General features: G+C 42.0%; 1 protein-coding gene across 6 annotated transcripts in view; it reads right to left on the reverse strand.

Annotated features, from left to right (window-relative positions):
- PCLO (piccolo presynaptic cytomatrix protein) overlaps positions 1-22,807 on the reverse strand; it is a 357,044-nt gene that overhangs the window by 249,726 nt on the left and 84,511 nt on the right. For all 6 annotated transcript variants that reach the window (XM_089685932.1, XM_089685920.1, XM_089685918.1 and 3 more), the window contains exon 3: positions 5,379-7,424. In XM_089685932.1, coding sequence (XP_089542058.1) covers positions 5,379-7,424 — 2,046 coding nt within the window. The remainder of the gene's footprint in view (positions 1-5,378; positions 7,425-22,807) is intronic.

Genomic DNA, 22,807 nt, shown 5'->3' on the forward strand with positions numbered 1-22,807 from the left:
ATGTAATCCTGGGACGATGTCCATGGACGTCATTCCAGGACACTCCCCCTGCGTGCCACCTGCGTGCCACCTGTGTGCCACCTGCGCGCTCCCAGTGGGGCACACCCGGCCCCGCCTGTGATTGCTGCGTCCTACGGGGTATGGTAAACAGCAAATCACAGTGGCCTTTTACCACGTGATCAGCTGTGTCCAATGACACAGCGATCACCGGGTAAATACAGTTTCTGGTTATCAGTTGCACTTTCCTCATGCTGTCACAGCGTGAGGAAAGTACTGCCGAGAACCAGCAATTGTCAGCAAAGGGATCATCAGGGCACTGATGATCAGTGCCCAGCAGTGCCACCCACCTGTGCCACCCACCTGTGCCCAGCAGTGCCGCCCACCTGTACCCACCTGTGCCACTCAGCAGTGCCACCCATCAGTGCCGCCTATCAGTGCAGCTTCATCAGTGCCGCCAATCAGTGCCTATCAGTGCAGCCTATCCAAATCACCTCATCAGTGCCCATCAGTGCTGCCTATCCGTGTCACCTCATCAGTGCCCATCAGTGCTGCCTATCCGTGCCCACCAGTGATGCCTATCCATGCCCATCAGTGCTGCCTATCAGTGTAGCCTCATCAACGCACATCAGTGAAGGAGAAAAATTACCTGTTTGCACAAATTTATAATAGACACAAAGAAAAACTTTTTTTCAAATGTTTTGCTCTTTTTTTGTTTATAGCGTAAAAAATAAAACACCCAGTGGTGATTAAATACCACCAAAAGCAAGCTCTGTTTGTGTAAAAAAAATTATAACATTTCATATGGGTACAGTGTTGCATGACTGTGCAATTGTCATTCAAATTGTGACAGCGCTGAAAGCTGTAAATTGGCCTGGGCAGGAAGGGGGTATAAGTGCCCAGCAGGCAAGTGGTTAATCTTTGACAATAAAACCTGGAAGCTGATTGGTTTCTATGCAGAGTTGCACCAGATTTTGCACTATTCAGATTTAGTGAATCAACCTCATTCCTAGATTGTAAGCTCGAAAGAGCAGCGCCCTCAATCCCCTCATGTTTTGCATTGTATTGGTATTGTTCTGTCACATGTTCTGTCGCCCTTTGTAATGTACAGCGCTGAGTGAACTATTGGCGCTTTATAAATACTGTATAATAATAATAATAATAATAATAATAATAATAATAATAATTAAGTCCATATATGTACACAGATGTAAGCTGTGCCTCTCTGTTTCAAATAATTCAATCCTCTATCCTCTGGTTAGATCCTGGCTTTACATGCACACTATGGCTGAATCCTGTTTATAGACTAAAGCAAGCCATAGATGAGTCAAAAAACGAAAGTTCTGTTGATTGAAAAAGGAAAATAACTCATACGATTTGCCATCAATTGTTTTGATTTTCTAAAAGAAAAAACCCAGCATGTTGGTTTAAGCACTTTCGATTGCAGTCTCAAAATTGTGTGCCACACCTGGCACACTAAAAAATGAAGGATTCACATCTACATTAAATTGTTTTTTTTTCGACTCATCTATGGCCTGCTTAACAGCATCAATTTCAGTGTCAAGTGATGGGAAAGATATACTGTACCATGGAAGAGATCCTCCTTGTGTAGCAGTGTTTATTTAAAACATTTAAATACTTTTACCTCCTCCTGTCCGCCCATTCTACATAGACGGCAGAGAGGAAGCAGCGCTGATGCGGGCTGACGTTCCTGAACATCAGCCCGCATCGATGGCTCATGCACGGCTCACAGAGTGTGCACCCTTGAGCCCGGTGATCGGTGTGTCGCCCAGACACAGCGAATCACATTACTGCTGTGTTCGGGCAAATAGTCATGTTTTACCATGTGACTTCTGTGACCAATCACAGCAGTTACATAGTAAACAATGACACTGAAAGTAAAGATCGCTTCTCTCTGCTCAGTGTGAGAGCAGAGAGAAGTGATCCTGCAGTGTGTGAGTATACAGCAGTCTGTCAGGCTGCTTGTACACTCACACACTGCTGTGCAAGCCATCCCGGTGCCCAAATTTAGTACCCCATGTGTCCCTGATTACTGCGCCACAATGCCCATAATAAATAATACAGCCATCCCCTGTCACCTGTCCCAGGGCACACAAAACACCCCCATACACCATACCAATGTCCTGATCACTGCCATACCAGTGTCCTGATCACAGCCATACCTCAAACCAACATCCTGATCACAGTCATATGCCATACTAGCACCCTGATCACTGCTGTATACCATACCAGCATCCTGATCACCACCATACTCCATACCAGCACCCTGATTACCACCATACCCCATACCAGTGTCCTGATCACCACCATACCCCATACCAGCACCCTGATTACCAACATACCCTATACCAACACCCTGATCACCACCATACCCTATACCTACATCCTGATCACCGCCATACTCCATACCAGCATTCTGATCACCACCATACCCCATACCAGCATCATGATCAATGCCATACCCCATACCAGCACCCTGAGCAGCCCCATACCCCATATCAGCGTTGTGATCATTGCCATTCTCCACACCAGCATCTTGATCACTGACATATCGTATACCAGCATCCTGATCACCCCCCTATCCCATAACAGCATCCTGGCTACTACCATACCAGCGTCCTGATCATCGCCATACCTCATGCTAATGTCCTTATCATCACCTTACCAGTTTCCTGATCACTGCCATGTGCCATACCAGCATCTGGCATTTTAGGATTTCAACTGATCAATTTTTAAATATATATCCCATAGTTTGTAGACTCTATAGCTTTTACACAGGCTACATATAATAAACTGTTTTGGGTTATTTTCCCCCAAATTATCTATTTGCAAAATGTTATAACAAAAACTAAGCAAAAAATGTTTTTTTTTCTAAATTTTTGGTATTTTTCCATTTATATAGCAAAAAATAAAAAACCCAGTGGTGATCAAATACCACCAAAAGAAAGCTCTATCTGTATCAAAAAAAGATACAAATTCCATATGGGTAGTGTTGCAGAACTGAGTAAATGTCACTCAAAGTGTGATAGTGTTGAAAGCTGAAAATTGGCCTGGACTGGAAGGAGGTGAATGTGTCCAGACTTGAAGTGGTTAAAAACATTTAGAACTTCAAAGTAAACATTAATTTTTATGATGATCAACATGTGCTCTTGGGAACTTCAGATGATGAAAACAATCTGTTTTTGAGCTGATCTGACTATCTTTAAGTTCTACAATATTTTTAAGTTGCTTTGTTTTAAATAAGCACTACTACATGAGCCACAGCACTTCCACGTGATTTCTCTTTTGTCACTAAGCATTCTGAGATCATAAGTTGCAGAGAACCTGTAAAAAAGAGTACAACAGAAGTGGCCATGAAGAGCCAAGATGCAACCAGCAATCTGAGAACACCTGGGCAATGAAACTAGGAGTTTGAGAGAACACATAAAATGCATATAAGTGATATAGGCAGTCTATAGTAAAGGCTGAAAAAAAAAGTTGTGACCACAGAAAAGAGAGCGCACTGCGCATGTGCATGTTTTAAACCAGGCAACACATTCTGAGATATTCTTGTGTATTCTTGGGACGAGCTTAAACTTTAAATTCAACTATTCCTTCAAAAAGCCTACTTGTTAACCCTCCCAACCTAGTTTACACTAGTGTTAGCCTTCTGAAGAGTGATTCAAGGTGGAATGCTTTTCAAAAGAAGCTTGACAGAGGAGAGGAGGGCAATTGTGGTGTAGCCCTTATTCAGTTGATTTGGCTGCATTGAGCATTTGGTACTGTCTGCCAAGTATGACATGGGATTTAATTCTTACTGCACCTGTGGCGTGTGTACACCTCCATCTGCTGCTTTTGCAGCTTAAGGGAAAGTGGTTTAGGGAGGTAAAATGCAGCTCAACCACATGCTTTCACCTCCATACTTAAGTGGTAATGTGCCCTATTGGCCTTTATTGTCAATGGCAGTCTCATCAACTAAAAGTTTAAGGGGATAGGTAGAGCCAAGAATACGAAAATATGCAATTCCACAAATCGAGCCTGGTTTTCAAATTAATTCACAAACAAGATAATAAGCCCTGTTTCTAGAAAAATGTAATTTAAGGACAGGTAGATCTTAAACAACAACAAAAATAGCAATGCTATTTCCCCTTTCTTCATTAGTAATTGTTATATAATGACATAAAGTATCTCACATCAAGCTTAATGTCAGTTAGCTCAGCCTTTACTCTTCCTTTAAGGATAAGCACAGAGCTTTTTTCCATCAGGAACGTGGGTGAATGCAGTTCCGGCACCTCTAGCACTGAATGTATATAATGACAAGGGTTGCTGGGGTGTGCTGTAGGATTTATTGTTGGAGGGGATCTATTTTGGCATGGTGGTCTATTGTTGCTGGGGAGGTCCGTTGTTTCTGGGGGGAGTGTTATGTTGCTGGGAGTCAATTGTTGCTGAATGGTATCTTCTATTGAGAGAGAGGTCTATTGTTGATGGCTGCTGTGAGACCTATTGTCAGAGAGAATCTATTTTTGGATGGTGGTCTGTTGTTGTTGGGGGGGTCTATTGTTGTTGGGGGGAGTGTTGTGTTGCTGGGGGGTCAATTGTAGTTGAATGGGATGTTCTGTTGAGAGAGGTGTATATTGATGATGGCTGCTGTGAGATCTATTGTTTCTGGAAGGCATCTATTTTTGTGTGACAGTCTATTGTTGCTGGGGGTTGTTTCTGGCAGGGGATCTATTGTTGTTGGGGAGCTTTTATTGTTGGGGGGGTCAATTGTTGCTGAAAGGAATCTAGTGTTGAGGGAGGGGTTTATTGTTGCTGGATGCTGGAGAGTCTATTGTTGTTGGCTGCTGGGAATCTGTTGTTGCTGCCAGGGGTCTATTTTTGCTTGAGTTCATTGTTGCTGGGGGGTCTTTTGTTGCTGGGTCTCTTGCTGCTGGCTGCTGGGGATATAATTTACTGTTTTTGTTATCATTAACACATTCCATACAAATTACTGAGCACCACAAATTTATATTTGGCTCTATATTCTCTAAAAGAGGCGGTACTAGGAGGTGGAACCAAGTGATGGTGCTCGGAGGTGAGTAGGGGGCAGAGATGAGAAGTGATTCAGAAGGGGGAGTTCCTTCACCTATTCTCTGAGAAAAAAAAGCCCTGGATAAATATATGTATGCTATTATGTTATTATTACTGGAGCAAAGGCTGGGAGAGTGTTGCATTTATTTGCTAAAGGTGTTCTTAGCTTTTAAAAGAATATTAGATACACACATATGCAGTCAATATTATGCAATTTCAATATATGCCACTAAATCAGCAGCAATGGCTACATGTTTATACTGTAGGTACAATTTTGGTAAGGTATTAAAAACAAATACAGGCTTTCTTACCGTAGTCAGGTGTGGCACTGGGTTAAATCCACAAAGGTTGCATACAATTTTCTTGCATTCCGTACATGTATTAAAATTAGGAGGGTCCTTTGAACCCATGTTTAGTTCTATCTTGCAGAGAGGGCATAATGTTTTTGGCTCAGTTATCTTTTCAGTTTTTTCTGCTTTTGTTTCTTTAACAATTTTAGATTCAGGAACCTTTTCGGTTTCTTTCTCCTTAATCTTTTCATCAACTTCTTTTGCTAAAGAAATAGGTTTGGGCTCTTCCACTTTTCTTAGAAGCTCTGGCTTGGTTTCCTTTTTTGCCGGAGGAAGTTTCGGTGATTGTGGATCCACTGCTTCTTTCACTGGTTTCTGTGGAGCAGCTGCTTTTGGTGGAGGTGTAGGCTGCTTAGAAGCTGGTCCTTGTGTGCTTTGTGTTTGAGAACTGGGTTGAGATGCTGTGGATATAAAGCTGGAAGCTTGACTGAATATTGATGCTCCAAAACCAAAGAGTTTTCCAGTTACCGTTTCTTGTGGTGTTGTAGGCTGTACTTTAGGAGTTTCTGTGGCACTCCCAAGATTCAAACTAAAACGTCTAGGTTGCTCTTGTGGCTTCTGGGGTTGGGTGGTTGGTTGTGATACTGTTTGGGGGGCAACAGGTTTATGTGAAGGGCTAGACTTTGGACTATCTGGCCCAATGGGCTGCTGTGTTGGTTTAACCATAGGTTTATGTGATGGACTAGGTTTAGGGCCAGGAGGTCCAGGAGGTTGTGATGTTTGTGGAGCTGTAGGTTTATGGGAAGGGCTTGCTTTTGGACTACCTGGTCCCACAGGCTGTGAGGTTTGTGCAACAGTAGGCTTGGGTAAGGGCGTAGGCTTTGGGCTTCCAGGGCCAGCAGGTTGTGATGACTGTGAAACCACTGGTTTATGTGAAGGGCTAGATTTTGGGCTTCCAGGACCAGCAACTTGTGATGACTGTGGAACCACTGGTTTATGTGATGGGCTAGATTTTGGACTTCCTGACACTGAAGCCTGTGATGTTTGTGGAGCCACAGGTTTGTGTGAAGGGCTAGATTTTGGACTTCCTGACACTGAAGCCTGTGATGTTTGTGGAGCCACAGGTTTGTGTGAAGGGCTAGATTTTAGGCTTCCTGGCACTGCAGTTTGGGATGTTTGTGGAGCCGCAGCTTTATGTGAGGGGCTAGATTTTGGGCTTCCTGGCACTGCAGGTTGTGTTGCTTGTGCAGCCACAGGCTTATGTGAAGGGCTAGATTTTGGGCTTCCTGGCATTACAGATTGTGATGTTTGTGGAGCCACAGGCTTATGTGATGGGCTGAATTTTGGGCTTCCTGGTCCAGTGGACTGTGAGGCTTGTGGGGCAACAGGTTTAGGCAAAGGAGTGGGTTTTGAGCTTGCCACAGAAGGCTCATTTGGAGTTTGCTTGCTATCAGCTATAGTGGCAGTCCTCTTTGGACTTTTTGTGAGATCTTCTTTTACATTTGTAGCTTCAACCCTCTGGGGGATCTCTTGTGCTTGTGCTTTAGATAAAGAGGACTGTTTTAATTCCTGTACTAGAGTGGTTACTGGTGTGTTATCCTTTTGCTTGTTTCTGTCTTCTGCTGTTGCAGAATGTGTTAGTTTGGGCTCCACCTCTTGTGATGCAGCAGGTAGAGGAGCAGGTTTGGAATCAGACTTAGCTACAGGCTTTTGGGAAGATTCATGGTGTGCTGTCTCAACTGGTAGCTTCTTTTCAGTTCCAGATGGTTTGGTTTTGTCCAACACTGCAGTTCCTATTTTACTTTCTCCTGTCTGTTGATTAGATTTAGTTGGTGAGCCAGACACAGATGTCTGCTTGGTTAATAAAGGTGGTGCTTTGGGTCCTTGCTTCATTGTTTGATCTGGCACTGGAACAACTTCCTTCTTTAAAGGAGGGACAGATGTTGCTGCTACAGCTGGAACTGCAGGCTTTAGCTTGACTGGAGGTGGCATAGGTGAAGGACCAGCTGTCATATCCATACCAAGAGCTCTCTGCATTTGACAATTCAAGCAGAGCCATTCATGTTTCTGTTAAAACAAAAGTAAAAGGCATTCATTAATATAAAACAAATACCTAGCCCCAATATAACGCCCCCATAGACAAAATCTGCAGTTATAAAAACAAATTAAAACATCTACATAGTGAACCAAACTTTGAATTACTAAGAAGGGATTTCTTGTAAAGCTGGTACAATCCATGGATCATTAATTATGTAAAAAAAGGTGCTTTCTACCATTAATCCAATGCCCTAAAAAAGTGAAGCTGGCCTCCTATAATGATATGAAATCACCATTAGTGACAAATAAAATAGAAAGGAGTATATAGGCACTACAGCAATAATCCCACCAATTTGATAAATACAAAGTCTCTGAATAAAGTCCAACACACCACCGTGCACAAAATCTTCAGCGCTTCTTATGAATAAATCTTGTAATAGTGCCACCAGATTCCACACTACTGTGAAAAGAGCACACTCACCGACACTTCTGTGACCTTTTTATGACTAAAGGCCAAAGAATGCTGCAGATAATAGGTGTTCTTCCAAAATAATGGCCATCTAAATTACCTCCTCCATAGCCTTCTTAGTTGCTGGAATATCCCTCCAGAGATTAACCATACCACCAAGCCAGAGAAAAAACTATAGTGTAGTATTTCTTTATTCAAGTAAAAGATGTATAAATGCAAATTTTTGCACTCACATGAATATATTATTGCATTGTCCCTCATCTCTGATTGACAAATCTAATAAAAATACTATGGGACTTTACTGGTACAGCATAGGACAAACTCATATTTATAAAAATACAAATTGTATTAGGTAATACATAAACGTTATGTTACAATATATGGCTAAGCAGCCTAATATACCATCAATGTTCTCTATGGCATTATGTCCTCCAAAAGGTTGACGCGTTTCACATTTTTAACTTCTTCAGGATCATGGAGATTGGAGACAGAGAACCAATTACCCTAAATATCGCCACCAACAGGAATACAGGGCACTAGCATGCAAAGGAAGTCAGCAGGGTAGTTATAGGTGGGCACCCATCTTTATTGTTAATCATGATATCCAAGATGATATAATATCTTGATCAAGACTGGACTGCCTACCCTTGAATAGATCCACAGGGAGTACATAGAATAATATGTTTCACATGACAATTCATATTGTTATCTGATATTCCAAACAAAGGGAGAAAAGAGCTCCCATCCAGGTCAAATTACTGCCCTCTGTGGTTATAGCTATTAATATAAATCCAAATCTTGAGATACTTCCATCCACATACACAATAATTACTTCTTCAACTTCCAATCACCCCAAGAAAAGGAGATAATGGGGGGAGAGCAATCCTGAATATATCCCCTCCAATTACCTCCACATCACAATCTGCTGGCCATATTAAAACAACACAATGCCGCAACTTAAATAGCTGGTGTGGCGCAAGATCATCTGGTGGGGTGCTTAAAATGCTGTCACCCACTGGACCCATCATCACCCTGCACCCTACCTCACATCCACCCTGATCCAGTCCTGTGCTAGTGCCCTGTATCCCTGTTGGTGCCGATATTTAGGACAATATTTTCAGTTAATTGTCCCCTCTCCCTCTCTGCCCTCCCTATAGTGGTAATGCACAGGAAATGCACAGGTCTATTTTGGCCTTTTGAATTAATGTTGTTCGGTAACCATTTGACAACCTCGCCTAGACCCTGAATGAGATCAGCATCCTTTTTGGCCCTGACATGCTTTTCATCTTGATGACTTTAAAAGATCTTTAACAGAACTGCAGCATGTACTGTGACTTTCAAATAGCCTCTTTTTCCCCAGGATTGCTAAGAATACACGCAATGTGATGGCAGTTCAAGTATTAATAATATCTGTATGAATAAAAAACTATTTCAAAACCATTTTTTTTTAACAAAGACAATGTATCCAAAGTGTTCTGTAAAACACCAAAAAAATTAGAAGTCTATCAATCTGGAAAATGTCATAAACAAACTGGGGGAAGCTGACAGAAATATTATACTACATCTGTTCTCTACTACCTCAGACAAGTTCCAATCTGTGCATACTGTAATCAGGAATTCTATTTCTGTGAATGCATAGTTTAACATTAAAAAAGTACCAAGATGTGATGTATAAAACCTGAAATAAATCAAATAACCTGCAAACCTCTGTTTTCCTTATCAATGAAGCAAATGCCAATTTGGAATCTTAGTAATCTTATTGTACAAGACTTCCAGTTGCCTTCTTAATAAATCAGGACCATTGCTCAGAAAAGGCATCTTTAAGTGGTATAACTATATCCTTAGCAACTCACAAAGTGTCCTATGGAGCATGGGAGTGGAAGGGAGATCCCAGTACGTATATTGTTGGGTAGTTTAAAAATTTTAAAAATGTATGTGCATGTAAAGATAACACAATTACAGTGTTGTATTACTAAGTCACTGCTGAGATTTCTCTGGGTCACTATGTTGGGTTAACAGGAATTATTTTGTGCCTTAGCCTGCACTGCATTATGACAACCTGTTCTTTATGAATGAGCTGCCAACACATTGCAAAAGCCCAAGAGTCATGACCCTTTTTAACAGTACAATACAATACATGACATGTGCATGTATCACAACATACATGGCATGGATAAACTGCAGCCTACTGTAACAGAAAGTTAGGGTGCAAGTAAAACTGAAGGGTACAACAATGCCATGGTATGTACATTCCAGGGGCGGACTGACCATTTGGAAACTCGGGCACTGCCCGAGGGCCCGGGGTCAGTAGGGGGCCCCATGAGATGCCCCTGGTACCTTTTTCATAGGCTTTTTTGAGATTGGGCAGGGACACAGGGGCCCCATGATCTCCTATTGCCCGGGGGCCCCATGAGTTGTCAGTCCACCCCTGGTACATTCCCATACATTTGCATTACCAGGCAAAACACCAAACAGTTAAACCTAACCGTATGAAAGCGTATGAAAGGTTTCAGTTGATGCTGACCCTATGAAGTTTTCAGTAAGGAAGAACTGACATCGGACACATAGGAAGAGCCTTCAGAACCATCCATAGACGCTTGTTTGCAAACTAGGTTTGTTTGGCTGCTGTAAAAGCTTTTGGGTGTCTTAACAATACATTCTTTGGGAATCAGATTTACTGTCTTCAAAGCTTCCTGATCAGCATCCTGAAATTAACTCTGTAGGCCTAACATAGTCTTCATGAGTATTAGGAGCGTGTAACACTTCTGTTCCATGACAGCTGCTGGTCTAATTTCAGCATCCTGGTTTTGACTGAGTTGCACTCTCCCTGTCTGTCCACATTGCTAGATACAGTCTTTAGGTGGTGTTCAAACTTACTTTAAGCAATCCAAATCATTAATCTCTTGCTTGTGATGGTGTTTGCAACACATGCTTTAAGTTTCCCTGCCTCGTTCTCATTTCTGGACTTGCATCCTAGCCCTACCCTGTCAGCTTGTTTGGATTGCCTTGTTAACGATCTTAGACTTTTGACCATAGATTGCTCCCTGACTACTCTTTGGATGCTTCCTGCCTTGAACCCGGACTGTCACTAGACAACTCTGTCTGCTGCAAGTACCTGTTCCCTGTGCTTAGTTTGTGTCTTCCGTGCCATGGTGGCCAAGCAGTATAGCATTGTGTATAAGACCTGGGGGAACCAAGTACTGGCAGGCCTTCTTGTCTTATGGGAAAGGAGGTTTGCTATAGGTGAAGAACACAGAAGCCAGATATAGCGCCTGACGACCAACACTAGGTGTAGGTGTGACACTGAAACTGCAAAATATAACAGTATCATCATCAGAGAAAAACTGACAAGTGGCTGCTAAAAAAAGAAAGAAAAAATCCTAATAGCTCTATGAGGATATTGCAGAACTGTGTGCAAGCGCGCTAGTAATTATGTCATAGTATAAAGTAACAGATTATGTTTAAGGCAAATGGAGTGACATGTATATGGAGAAACAATGAGGCCAGAATTAGCACGAGTTTCATTTGGCAGTATATATTGAAATGTTATACTATAACTCAAAGCAAGTCTGGTATAGGAAATCTGAACACAGCTGTGCATTAGCATCGATACACAGATATTATGCTGTTATGACTCATAACAATATGCACAATATATAAAAAGTTATTTTTATTTTCCCTGCAAGCTATACACATAAACCAAATTCTCTTACATACCATTTTTCGACAGTTATAGATCAATAAGCATATCAATAAGCAAATACTACTAGATAAATATTTTTTTTTTTAGCCAAAAGGTCATAGAACTGTAAAGAGTTTCCAAGCAACAAACAAATTAATCTAAAATAATATAATAATAAAAAAATACTTTAATGAAGTGATGCTATAATTTAGATATAAAAAGGTGTTCTCTTATAATCTTTCTAATTACCCATCAACTATTACAAGATAATGATAAAAAAAGTCAGGAAAAAATGTTGAAGAATAAAAATGAGAAAAAATGAGAAACAGTAAACACTGCTATCTCTATAAAACAGTTATCAGTGATCCACAGGAGCAAACAATTAACAATATTATCAGCATTTGAAACTACAGATTATCTTGTCTGTTTAAACAAAGAGTCAGATGCACTTCCTGCGCTAGCTTTACTCAGAGCAAGCAAGGCAGGTCACATGGTGTAGGATAGTAGTGAATTACGGTTGCCAGGAGACATAACAAAGGTGCAGATGGCTCACTGCAGTTGACCTCCTTAGCTATGCATATCAATGTATAATTTACTCAAGTGTTAAAAAAGCCTGTTTAATTTAAAGACCCACCAATGCTGCTGCACAGTAAACAACAATGCAAAACACAATTGAACAAATTAAACAACAGTGGCAATATTTCCTAAAAAAAAGCACTTAAATAAAAGCATAAATAAAAGAAAAGAAAAAAAGAGCATCAGATGATCAGGAATATACAGTATACTACTACTATTATAATATTAAAAGCAATGAACAATTGTTTTCATTTTTTTGCATATAAAAATAGAGAGGTGAAATTGCAAATAGAGTATTGAAAAGGCAAATGAGAATACTATGTAATCTGCTGTGAATAAAAAAAAAACAAAAAAACAAAACTGTGCTAGAACTGCAAGGATCAGCAAAAGTGTCAGTCTGAATGTTACTGTAGCCAAACTGACAATTTTCTACAATTCATATTGTAAGCAGTATTACTAAAATATGCATTATATTTGTAACAAAGAAAAGTAAAAATAAGCAGCTTTAAAGATAGAGGTTTACATTTGATTGACATACAAAGGGAAAAAGCAGATGAACATTAGTGAAAATGTATTCCTATTGTTTAAAGGAAAAAGCATAGTATATTTTACATAAATACATATTTTGAGTTTAATGCAAGTAATGCGTGTGATGTAGTAATTTTTTAATTGACTTTCACATTTTACATACTTGACCTTATATATCTTTGCTATTTTATTAAATACAGAGATCTGTAGGTTAGACATTAAAGAAAGCAAATGCAAAATTAGTCATTACCATGCTCACCATTCCTTCTTAACAACTGTTAAGAAAAGATATCAGCCCAATAGGGAGTTCATGGTTCTCAAGAAATCTTAAGCCAGCCATAGTCAGATCAAATTTTCAATCTAAGTATGAGCAGGCTGGTTGTAATAAAGTTGATCTATGGTGGTAAACAGTGGGTGTGGATAAATTATGCTACATATTGGGCATGGCATTTTAGTCTGATTAGAAATTTTAGTCTGATTTTTTACAATTTCTTACAGCAACTATAACAATTCTTTAAAAAAAAAATTTACATTTTTTTCACAACACTTTAGGGGGGGTTGTGTTTTGCTTTTGGGGTCTTTGGTGAGATATCAGGGGTATAAACAGGCCCTGAAGTCTCATTTTTGAGACAGAGAAAGGGACAGAGGAAACACATTCTCCAATTCCTTTCTACAGTTTCAGCTGCACTGCAGATGAATGAACAAGAGACATCTGCAGTCATTCATAAAGTTCATTCATAAACAGAAGCATAGTAATCACAGTTTACTACACCTCAGTTATGAGTAAACACATTGAGTAATTGCTACCAATCATTCACTGTGTTAATGTAGAAAAGGAAGGGGCTGATAAATGACATATTTACCATCCTCTTCCCCTGCTCTTCACCCCGAAGATCCACTTGTGTGCCTGCAGCCTCTGGCAGGAGAGGAGGGAAGCCAGCAGTGCTGGGCAGGGGGGCACACAGGGGGAACCTGATAGTGGATAGGAGAGGATGACCAGTGTGTGTGGCGGGTGAGGGAAATTACTGGAATTTATCTCATGTGGCTCACCTATTTCCCTCCACCTGCGCTCTGATCACTAGGGCCCATGTGAAAAGACGGCAATGACCATAAGTGGTGCTCATTGTATCTGATGGCTGAGAAACCTCTTAATGTCAGAATACAATAACTCCATGGCAGGGATGCCACCATCAACACTGAATGTGTTCAGGGGGGAATTAAGTAATTTTTTTTCCTTCAACTGAAGGAAGAGAAATTGGTTAATGTATGGCCTGCCTAAGACACGTTATTTATCTAAGGAATGAGATAAGTATCAAATCTACATATTTCATAGATTCTGGAAGTCACTGGAGAACCTGAGGCTGCTTTTAGGGATGAGCACTATGTGATTTGATTACACGATTAGATTCCTCTATAACCCCAATAATATAATGTGTTATTCTTCGGAAATGGCTTTTCTCTGAGCTTCAGGTACCCAACAAAGTTTAACCTTTTTTTGTTGTAAATGAGGTTAGTTTGGCCAGATAATTCTGAAAATGCCTCTCACCTCCTGAATCTGAGTGGCGCACAGGATCTTTCACATCTTATCCTCAGGTATGCCTATCGATGGTGATACTTTTGGGTCATTTTTGCTGATAGAGCATCCTGATCCTTCTGGGGTTTTATTAGGTTAACATGGCATATTTTCAAGGGGCTTTCACTTTTTGGACTCTCTAATCTTGTATGGATTCTATCACTTTGCAAGAAAATTACTCTCTACAGTGGGTACCAAAACTAAGACTCTGTCTCTAGATTTCAAGTTTCTGATTTTAGCTGATTTGAGCATTTACACAAAAGTGAAAAAATATTTGCCCCTTCCTGATTTTGTTTTGCATATTGGTCAGACCTAAATGATTCAGATCATCAAACACATTTTAACATTACACAAAGATAATCTGAGTAAATACAAAATGCAGTTTTTAAATGATGATTTCCTTTAGTAAGTGAAAAAAGCTTTCCAAACCTACCTTGCCCTATGTGAAAAAGAAATGCCCCCCCCCCCAACTTGCTAAATCATGGATGATGTCAGGAATGGACTGGCCAGCAATGGTGGGACTCACCTGCCTTATGAGCTGCAGTACCAGGGCTGGCCAGCGGGTGCTCCCAGCAATCAGAGACTCAACCTTGCAGCCAGTCAAACACCTGGAACTGATTATACTGGTGTATTTTAGGGATGGCCAGACCTGCAGACTCTGCCTTGGTGTGTGTTTCTCCTGGGCCCTGTATCCTGTTCCTGCTCCCTGTTCCTGTTCCTGTCTGATTCATTGCTGACCCTGCTCTGATTCCTGGCTTTGTCTGACCATTCTCCTGCTCCTGATCCCTGGCTTGTCTGACCATTCTCCTCTGCCTGACCCTCTGTACCACGCTGCCCGCTACCTGCTGAACCTGGCTTGTGACCCCGACCATTCTCCGCTTGCTCCCCCTGTACCTACCTGCCCGATTGATATTGACCCGGCCTGCCTGACGACGCTTGCATTGTATGTACTGTCATCTGTGGGTGGTTGGTTTGGTTTGTTTACACTGTGTTATGTTTTAGTATTGCACTGCGTTTATGTTTGTATTGTTAGTGTTAATAAATTATATTGTTTATAACATATCTGAAGTCTGCGTTTCCCTGCGTCAGTCACATACCTCTGGTCATACCCGGGAGCCCTGACATTACACCAAGGCCAATCCTGACCAGAAGTGGCTGCACAGGGAAGCCATCTTGGTTTGTTGATGGGAAGGATGGATCTTGATGAGGTTGTGTATTTATACCTGCTAGTGTTTGTACCCTGCTATCTACCGCATGTCAGTACCCTGTTCCCACTCGCTGCACCTATCCTGCCTTTAACCCTGTAAAAAAGCCCTCTGTAGCAACTGCTCCCTCCTCTGTTCCATCCTCCAGCTCTTCTCTGTCTCCAGCTGCTCCATTCGTTTGCAGACCTGCGTTTACTTGCAGTGCTCCAGTAGTTAAAACCAGAAAAAAGCGAAAATTCTTTCCAACCAGTACCATCCTGCCAGTATCCAAACCGGTGAGCCTGCCGTCTGAGAACCTGCCTTCCGTGGTTCAGCCTGGTGCCTCGGCACCCGCACTTCAGCCTGATGCCTCTCTTCAGCCTGATGCCTCTCTTCAGCCTGATGCCTCTACTCAGCCTGATGCCTCTACTCAGCCTGATGCCTCTACCCAGCATGATGAACTGATCCAGCCTGATGATCCTATTAGGCCAGTTGACTCGATGCCCGCTGTTGATCCAGATGATCCGGTACCTGATCCGGTGCCCGCTGTTGTGCCAATTGACTCAGAGCCCGCTGTCGTACCTGGTGACTCGGTGCCCACTGCCTTGCCAGATGACGCGGTGCCCGCTGGCGAGCCAAATGACCTGATGCCTGGTGACCCAGTGCCCGCTGTCCAGCCAGACGATCCAATGTCTGACCCAGTGCCAGCGGTCATGCCAGTTGACTCGGAGCCCACTGTCGTGCCTGGTGACTCGGTGCCCGCCGCTCCGCCTGGGGGCCCGAGACCTGTCGCTCCGCCTGGGGGTCCGGCGCCCGCCGCTCCGCCTGGGGGCCTGAGACCTGTCGCTCCGCCTGGGGTCCTGAGACCTGTCGCTCCGCCTGCGGGCCTGAGACCTGTCGCTCCACCTGGGGGTCCGGCGCCCGCCGCTCTGCCTGGGGGCCTGAGACCTGTCGCTCCGCCTGGGGGCCTGAGACCTGTCGCTCCGCCTGGGGGCCTGAGACCTGTCGCTCCGCCTGGGGGTCCGGCGCAAGCTAAAAGATCTCAAAAAGCAACACATCATGCTATGATCTAAGGAAATTCACGAACAGATAGGAATCAAAGTAACTGACATGTATCAGTCTGGAAAAGGTTACAAAGTCATGTCTAAAGCTTTGGGACTCCAGCGAACTACGGTGAGAGCCATTATCCACAAATGGAGAAAACTTGGAACAGTAGTGAACCTCCCCAGGAGTGGCTGGCCTAGCAAAATGACTCCAAGAACACAATGATGACTCAACCAGGGGGTCATAAAAGAACCTAGAACAATATCTAAAGAATTGCAGGCCTCAATTGCCTCAGTTAAGGTCAGCATTCATGATTCAACACTAAGAAAGAGACTGGGCAAAAATGACATCCATGGGAGAGTTCCAAGGCAAAATCCACTGCTGACCAAAAAGAGCAGAAAGGCTCATCTCATATTTTCCAAAGCACATCTTGATTATCCTCAAGACCTTTGGGCAAATATTCTGTGGACTGATGAGACACAAGTTGAACTTTTTGGAAGGTGTGCATCCCATTACATCTGGCATAAAACAAACACAGTATTTCATAAAAAAAACATCATACCAACATGCAAACATGGCGGTGGTAGTTTGGTCTGGGGCTTCTTGGCAGGTTCAGTACCTGGACGACTTGCCATAATTGATGGAATCATGAATTCTTTGCTCTACCAGAAAATCCTGAAGGAGAATGTCCTGTCATAAATTTGTGACCTCAAGCGCATTTGGGTTATGCAACAGGACAATGATCTGAAACACACCAGCAAGTCCACCTCTGAATGGCTAAAAAAAAGAAAATTAAGATTTTGGAGTGGTCCAGTCAAAGTCCAGACTTCAATCTGACTGAGATGCTCTGGCATGACCTTATACAGGCAGTTTTGCTTGTACATGCTTGAAAACCATCCACAGTGGCTGAATTAAAACAATTCTTCAAAGAAAAGTGGGCCAGAATTTCTCCACAGTTATGTGAAAGACTCATTGCTAGTTATTACTAACACTTGATGGCAGTTGTTGCTGCCAAGGGTGGCACAACTAGGTATTAGGTTTGGGGAGCAAATACTTTTTCACATAGTACCAGGCAGGTTTGGACTGCTATTTTTTCCTTTAATAAATGTAATCATTATTTAAAAACTGCATTTTGTATTTACTCGGGTTATCTTTGTGTAATATTAAATTTTGATTGGTGATCTGGATCAAGTGTGACAAAAAAAACAGGAAGTGGCAAATACTTTTTCACAGCATTGTATGAATTCTTGCATGCATCTCTTGGGATTGCTTTATATGGTGGTGTATAGGGATAAGCTCAAGGTGTGATCCAGGCACAGGTTTGGACTGAACATTAATATCAATGGAGAGTTGATGCCATAATCAGGTGGGGTAGCCTTGTGTTTAGCTCCCAAATTCACCAAATTTAAGGTGTGGGAGTAAACCTAAAAATAACATAAAGAAACAAGCACAGTAGCTGCAAGAAGCAAGCTAACAAAGTAGGTAATAATGCACCCAAGCAGAGAGCTCACATGTAAAAACATATTTTTATTAATTTCCCAATTAAAAAATGAAGTCATATTTGCAGACAGTGAATATCATACACAACCACCTAAAACACTATTTGGACTGAACTTTGGCTGTTTGGGAGTTAATTTCTAACCCTGGACTTTTAGCCTGTAGGCAGCAACCCAACGTCATACACCAGCAACATGTCTACTACTACTTGCTATCTGTCAATGATTGCTAAAGGTGCCAACACACTCCACATTCTTAGCAACCAGTGACATCACCCAGCCTTTATTAATTTACTAACTGGGAATCCCCAACTACGTAGACAAAGAGATTGCATGACATCACTGGTGTCATGGACATATTTGGTCAATGGCATTTATGTCAATGACATCACATGGGAAACCCCTATGTTTACATTTAGTAGCAGAGCCCTAGGAGATGTCATTCAGTACACATTAGTGGCAAGGCTAGGTGTGTCCATTGTTCAGCTGATTTGTTTTTTCCTTCCATGGGTGCTGGTCATTGTGACTGATGTAAAAACAAAATAACAGTGCAAATATTAAACCTAGAAATCAATAAAAATCCAATAATTATATAGCAGTGAATTTTCATATAGTGAATTTCATACAGCAAATACAAAAAGTAAAATGCGAAAGAAACTAATGATTAATAATAACATTTAAAAATAAGGTAAAAGTGAAGTGTCCATGTGAAACATAAATTACAAATTTATGTTGCAATTAAAATCCCTTCTTCTCCAAAAGATAATCAGTGTACATAAAGTGCCAAGTGCGATCTATGTTGCAATGGTACACCACGATGTGAAAAGACTCTACCACCTCCACATAAAGATGTAAGGGCCTCTTACAAGACCAGGTGGACCATAAAGTTATAAATGGTCATAAAGCACTCAGCTTGAAGATTGTGCAATCACAAGTTCACCATAGCAAGCCAGTAGCCATAACAGACAATACTCCAGAACAGACGGACCATTAGAAGCTGAAAGTAATGGCACTCTGCCCCCGAATATAGCTCCACCACAGTGGATCAATGGCCATGACATCAGTAGATAAAAAAAATTAAGAAAATGCATACATAGTGAAGTATGCCCAAAAAGACTCTTTATTCTTTACGATCAAAGTTCCCATCCAAAAAGTAAGATGCAAGATAAAAAAAACACTGTGTTAACATAAAAAACGGTATGGCAAGCTGATGGCTCTAGCATGGAAAGACGCTCAACTCGGCCAGTAACACACGTTTTTTATCAGGCCACATGTCCTAGCTATCACCATGGTTACCTTCATGGGTGGAATGGGCTGGAGGGCAGGGTGGAAATTACCCCCTGGGCTGGTCTGCTGCCTCATAAAAAAGCTGCACCACTTCTGCCGCCACCCATGTCCCCCCTGGCCATTAGCCCTTCCCTCCTGCCTGAGTCAACGTCTCATGAGGTGCGCGCCACAGGCAGGCTGTACATATGGGTTGCTGCTATCTTCCATTAATATGAGATTGTCCGCATCATTAAATGTGTCATCCTAGTGTGTCATCCTAGCTGGCTGGACTGGGACTTGGGAAATTCTGGGAAAAGTCAAAAGGGAGGGACTTCAGCTACTCATTGGCTGAGGAGGTAACAGGAGGCAGGCTGCACCTCTGCCCACTTCCTCTCAGCAAATAGGTACACAGTATGTGGTGTGCATCACTTCAAACAAGTTATCCCATGGGCTTCCTGTGTTGTTGCGGCCATGGTGGAGCGGCTCTGCAAAGAAGCTGCAGTAGGAATTGAAGTGAGGCATAAAAAGAGTGTGGCCCCTCTTACTCATAAACCTCCTTTTGTTTCCCATGCAGGGACATGGCAGACAGTACACAAGCCCAGCACCATAACACAAACACTGAGCTGTTCTTAGGCATGTGCAAAAAGCTCTGATGGGTACAGATTGTAAGGCTTCAGAGTCACTGGCAAGGGGGCTGGCCACCAACCACAAATATTCCGAGGGATGGATACAATGTGGATTGGCTATATGGCTTATATCCCCATGCTCTCATTTGATGTGCCATCTAGGGGCGTGCTCCAGGTGTGTTTTATACTTTGTTTTGCCATGGGGTAAAAAAAGAGGTAGGAACTATACCTCAGAAAAGTCTGGGTGGAGATTGTGATCACAGCTAGGGGCTCATTAGTTTACCTCACACTTAGGTCTACTAAGGTATTATTACTATTGTTATACAGGATTTATATAGAGTGGTGAGATTTTGTAAAATGATCAGAGACTTAGGGCAGTCACCTGAAATTAATGATGCTCCAATAGTGAGAAGGGAGCCTAAATGTGGGCATAGAATGAGGTAATATCATATAGGACCCCTTCACACCTGTAATGTTGGCCTTCATTGTCCCATACAAAAACAAGGCCGGCTATTGGTCGTATTATGTCACAGGCCAAGTTTAGATGGACAGCTGTAACTCTGAAAAGTGATGTGCAGTGGAATGTCCTTCAGAGGGTGATTGAGAGCAGGTGACTGTTTTAACTGTTTTAACTCTGTAAATGCCGTACTGCAACTGTGTGCATTACATAGCGTATGTACTCTCCAGCGCCTCAGGATATGCACAGCCAAAAGGGAAGCCAAGGGTACCAGGACAGCGACAACCAAAAGGAAATGTTCCAGGGGTGCAGCCCTCCTCAGACGGGGAAATCAGCCACTGGATAGAGAGAAAACAGGCGGCGCACACACCTAGTGCATTATTGTTTATTGTAGGCCATGTTTTGCCATGGCCTTCACAATCTCCTGACCTCAACATAATTGAAAATCTATGGATAGACCTTAAAAGAGCAGTGCATGACAGACAGACCAGAAATCTCAAAGAACTGGAAGACTTTTGTAAGGAAGAATGGGCAAAGATACCTCAAACAAGAATTGAAGGACTCTTGGCTGGCTACAAAAAGCGTTTACAAGCTGTGATACTTGCCAAAGGGGGCAGTACAAGATATTAACTCTGCAGGGTGCCCAAACTTTTGCAGACGCCATTTTTTTGTTTTCTGTTATTTTGAAAGTGTAAATGATGGAAATAAAATCTAACTTTTGTTGACATATTATAAGAATATCTAATCTGTAATTTGATGCCTTTTGGAGATTTTTCCATCTTTCCTTGGCTTCTTTATGCACATTAATACAAATTTTTAGCTGGGGTGCCCAAACTTTTGATCCCCACTGTATGTCTTTAATGACCTTGCTTTGTGCATTGGTATGCAGTCGTGTTGGAACAGGAAAGGACCATCCCCAAACTGTTCCCACATAGTTGGGAGCATGAAATTGTCCAAAATGTCTTGGTATGCTGACACCTTAAGTGTTCCCTTCACTGGAACTAAGAAGCCAAGCCCAACCCCTGAAAAACAACCCCACACCATAATCCCCTCCACCAAACCTTACACTTGGCACAATGCAGTCAGGCAAGTACTGTTCTCCTGGCTACCACCAAACCCAGATATGTCCATCTGATTGTACTCCAGAGAACACGTCTCCGCTGCTCTAGAGTCCAGTGGCAGTGTGCTTTATGCCACTTCATCTGACAATTTGCATTGCACTTGGTAATGTAAGGCTTAGATACAGCTGCTCGGCCATGGAAACCCATTTCATTAAACTCTCTATGCACTGTTGTGCTAATCTGAAAGCCACATAAATTTTGGAGGTCTTTAGATATTGACTCGGCAGACAGTTGGTGACTTCTGCGCACCGTGCGCTTCAGCATGTGATGACCCCACTCTGTCATTTTACATGGCCTACCACTTCATGGCTGAGTTGCTGTTGTTCCAAGTTGCTTCCACTTTGTTATAACACCACTAAAAGTTGACCGTGGAATATTTAATAGCAATGAAATTTCACAGATGGACTTATTGCACAGGTGGCAACCTATCACGATACCATGCTTGAATTCACTGATCTCCAGAGACCCATTACATAGTTACATAGTTAGTCTGTCTGAAAAAAGACAAATGTCCATCCAGTTCAACATTAAAAAAAAAGTTATAATCCTATTCCCACAGTTGATCAAAAGGAAGGCAGAAAAAAACAGCAAAGCATGATCCAATTTGCTCCTGCAGGGAAAAACAATCTTTCCTGATCCCCCAAGAGGCAACTGGATATTCTCTGGATTAACTTACCTATAAATGTTAGTATACAGTTATATTCTGTATACTAACATGCTTTTTTAAAGCAATCCACTGAGCTGGCCAGAAACAGCTCTTGCGAGAGTCTATTCCACATTTTCACAGCTCTCACTGTGAACAAACCTTTTCGTGTTTGGAGTTTACATTTCTTTTGCTCCAGACGTAAAGCATGCCCCCTTGTCCTCTGTGATGACCTCAGGATTAATAACTACACCAAATTCACTATATGAACCACTGATGTATTTATACATGTTGATCATATCCCCCTTAAACAAATTCAGTTCCTCTAATCTTTCCTTATATCTGAGCTCCTCCATGCCTCTTGTAAGTTTTGTTGCCCTTCTCTGTACTTTCTCCAGTTCTCCAATGTTCTTTTTGTGAATTGCTGCCCAAAACTGAACTGCATATTCCAGATCAGGTCTTACTAATGATTTGTACAGGGGTAAAATGATCTATCTCTCTCTCTCTGGAGTCTATACCTCTTTTAATACAGGAGAAGGTTTTGCTTGTGTTAGAAACCACAGCTTGGCATTTAATGCCATTATTAAGCTTGTGATCTACCAGAACTCCCAGATCCTTCTCCACCATTGATTCCCCCAATTGTACCCCCCCCAGTATGTATGATGCATGCATATTCTTAGCCCCCAAGTGCATAACCTTACATTTATTAACATTAAACCTCATTTTGCCACATAGTTGCCCAATTAAA

The sequence above is a fragment of the Staurois parvus genome, unplaced genomic scaffold, assembly GCF_062004578.1.
Source record: "Staurois parvus isolate SC_StPar_1 unplaced genomic scaffold, SC_StPar_1.0 ptg000019l, whole genome shotgun sequence".
NCBI classification, from domain to species: Eukaryota; Metazoa; Chordata; class Amphibia; order Anura; family Ranidae; genus Staurois; species Staurois parvus.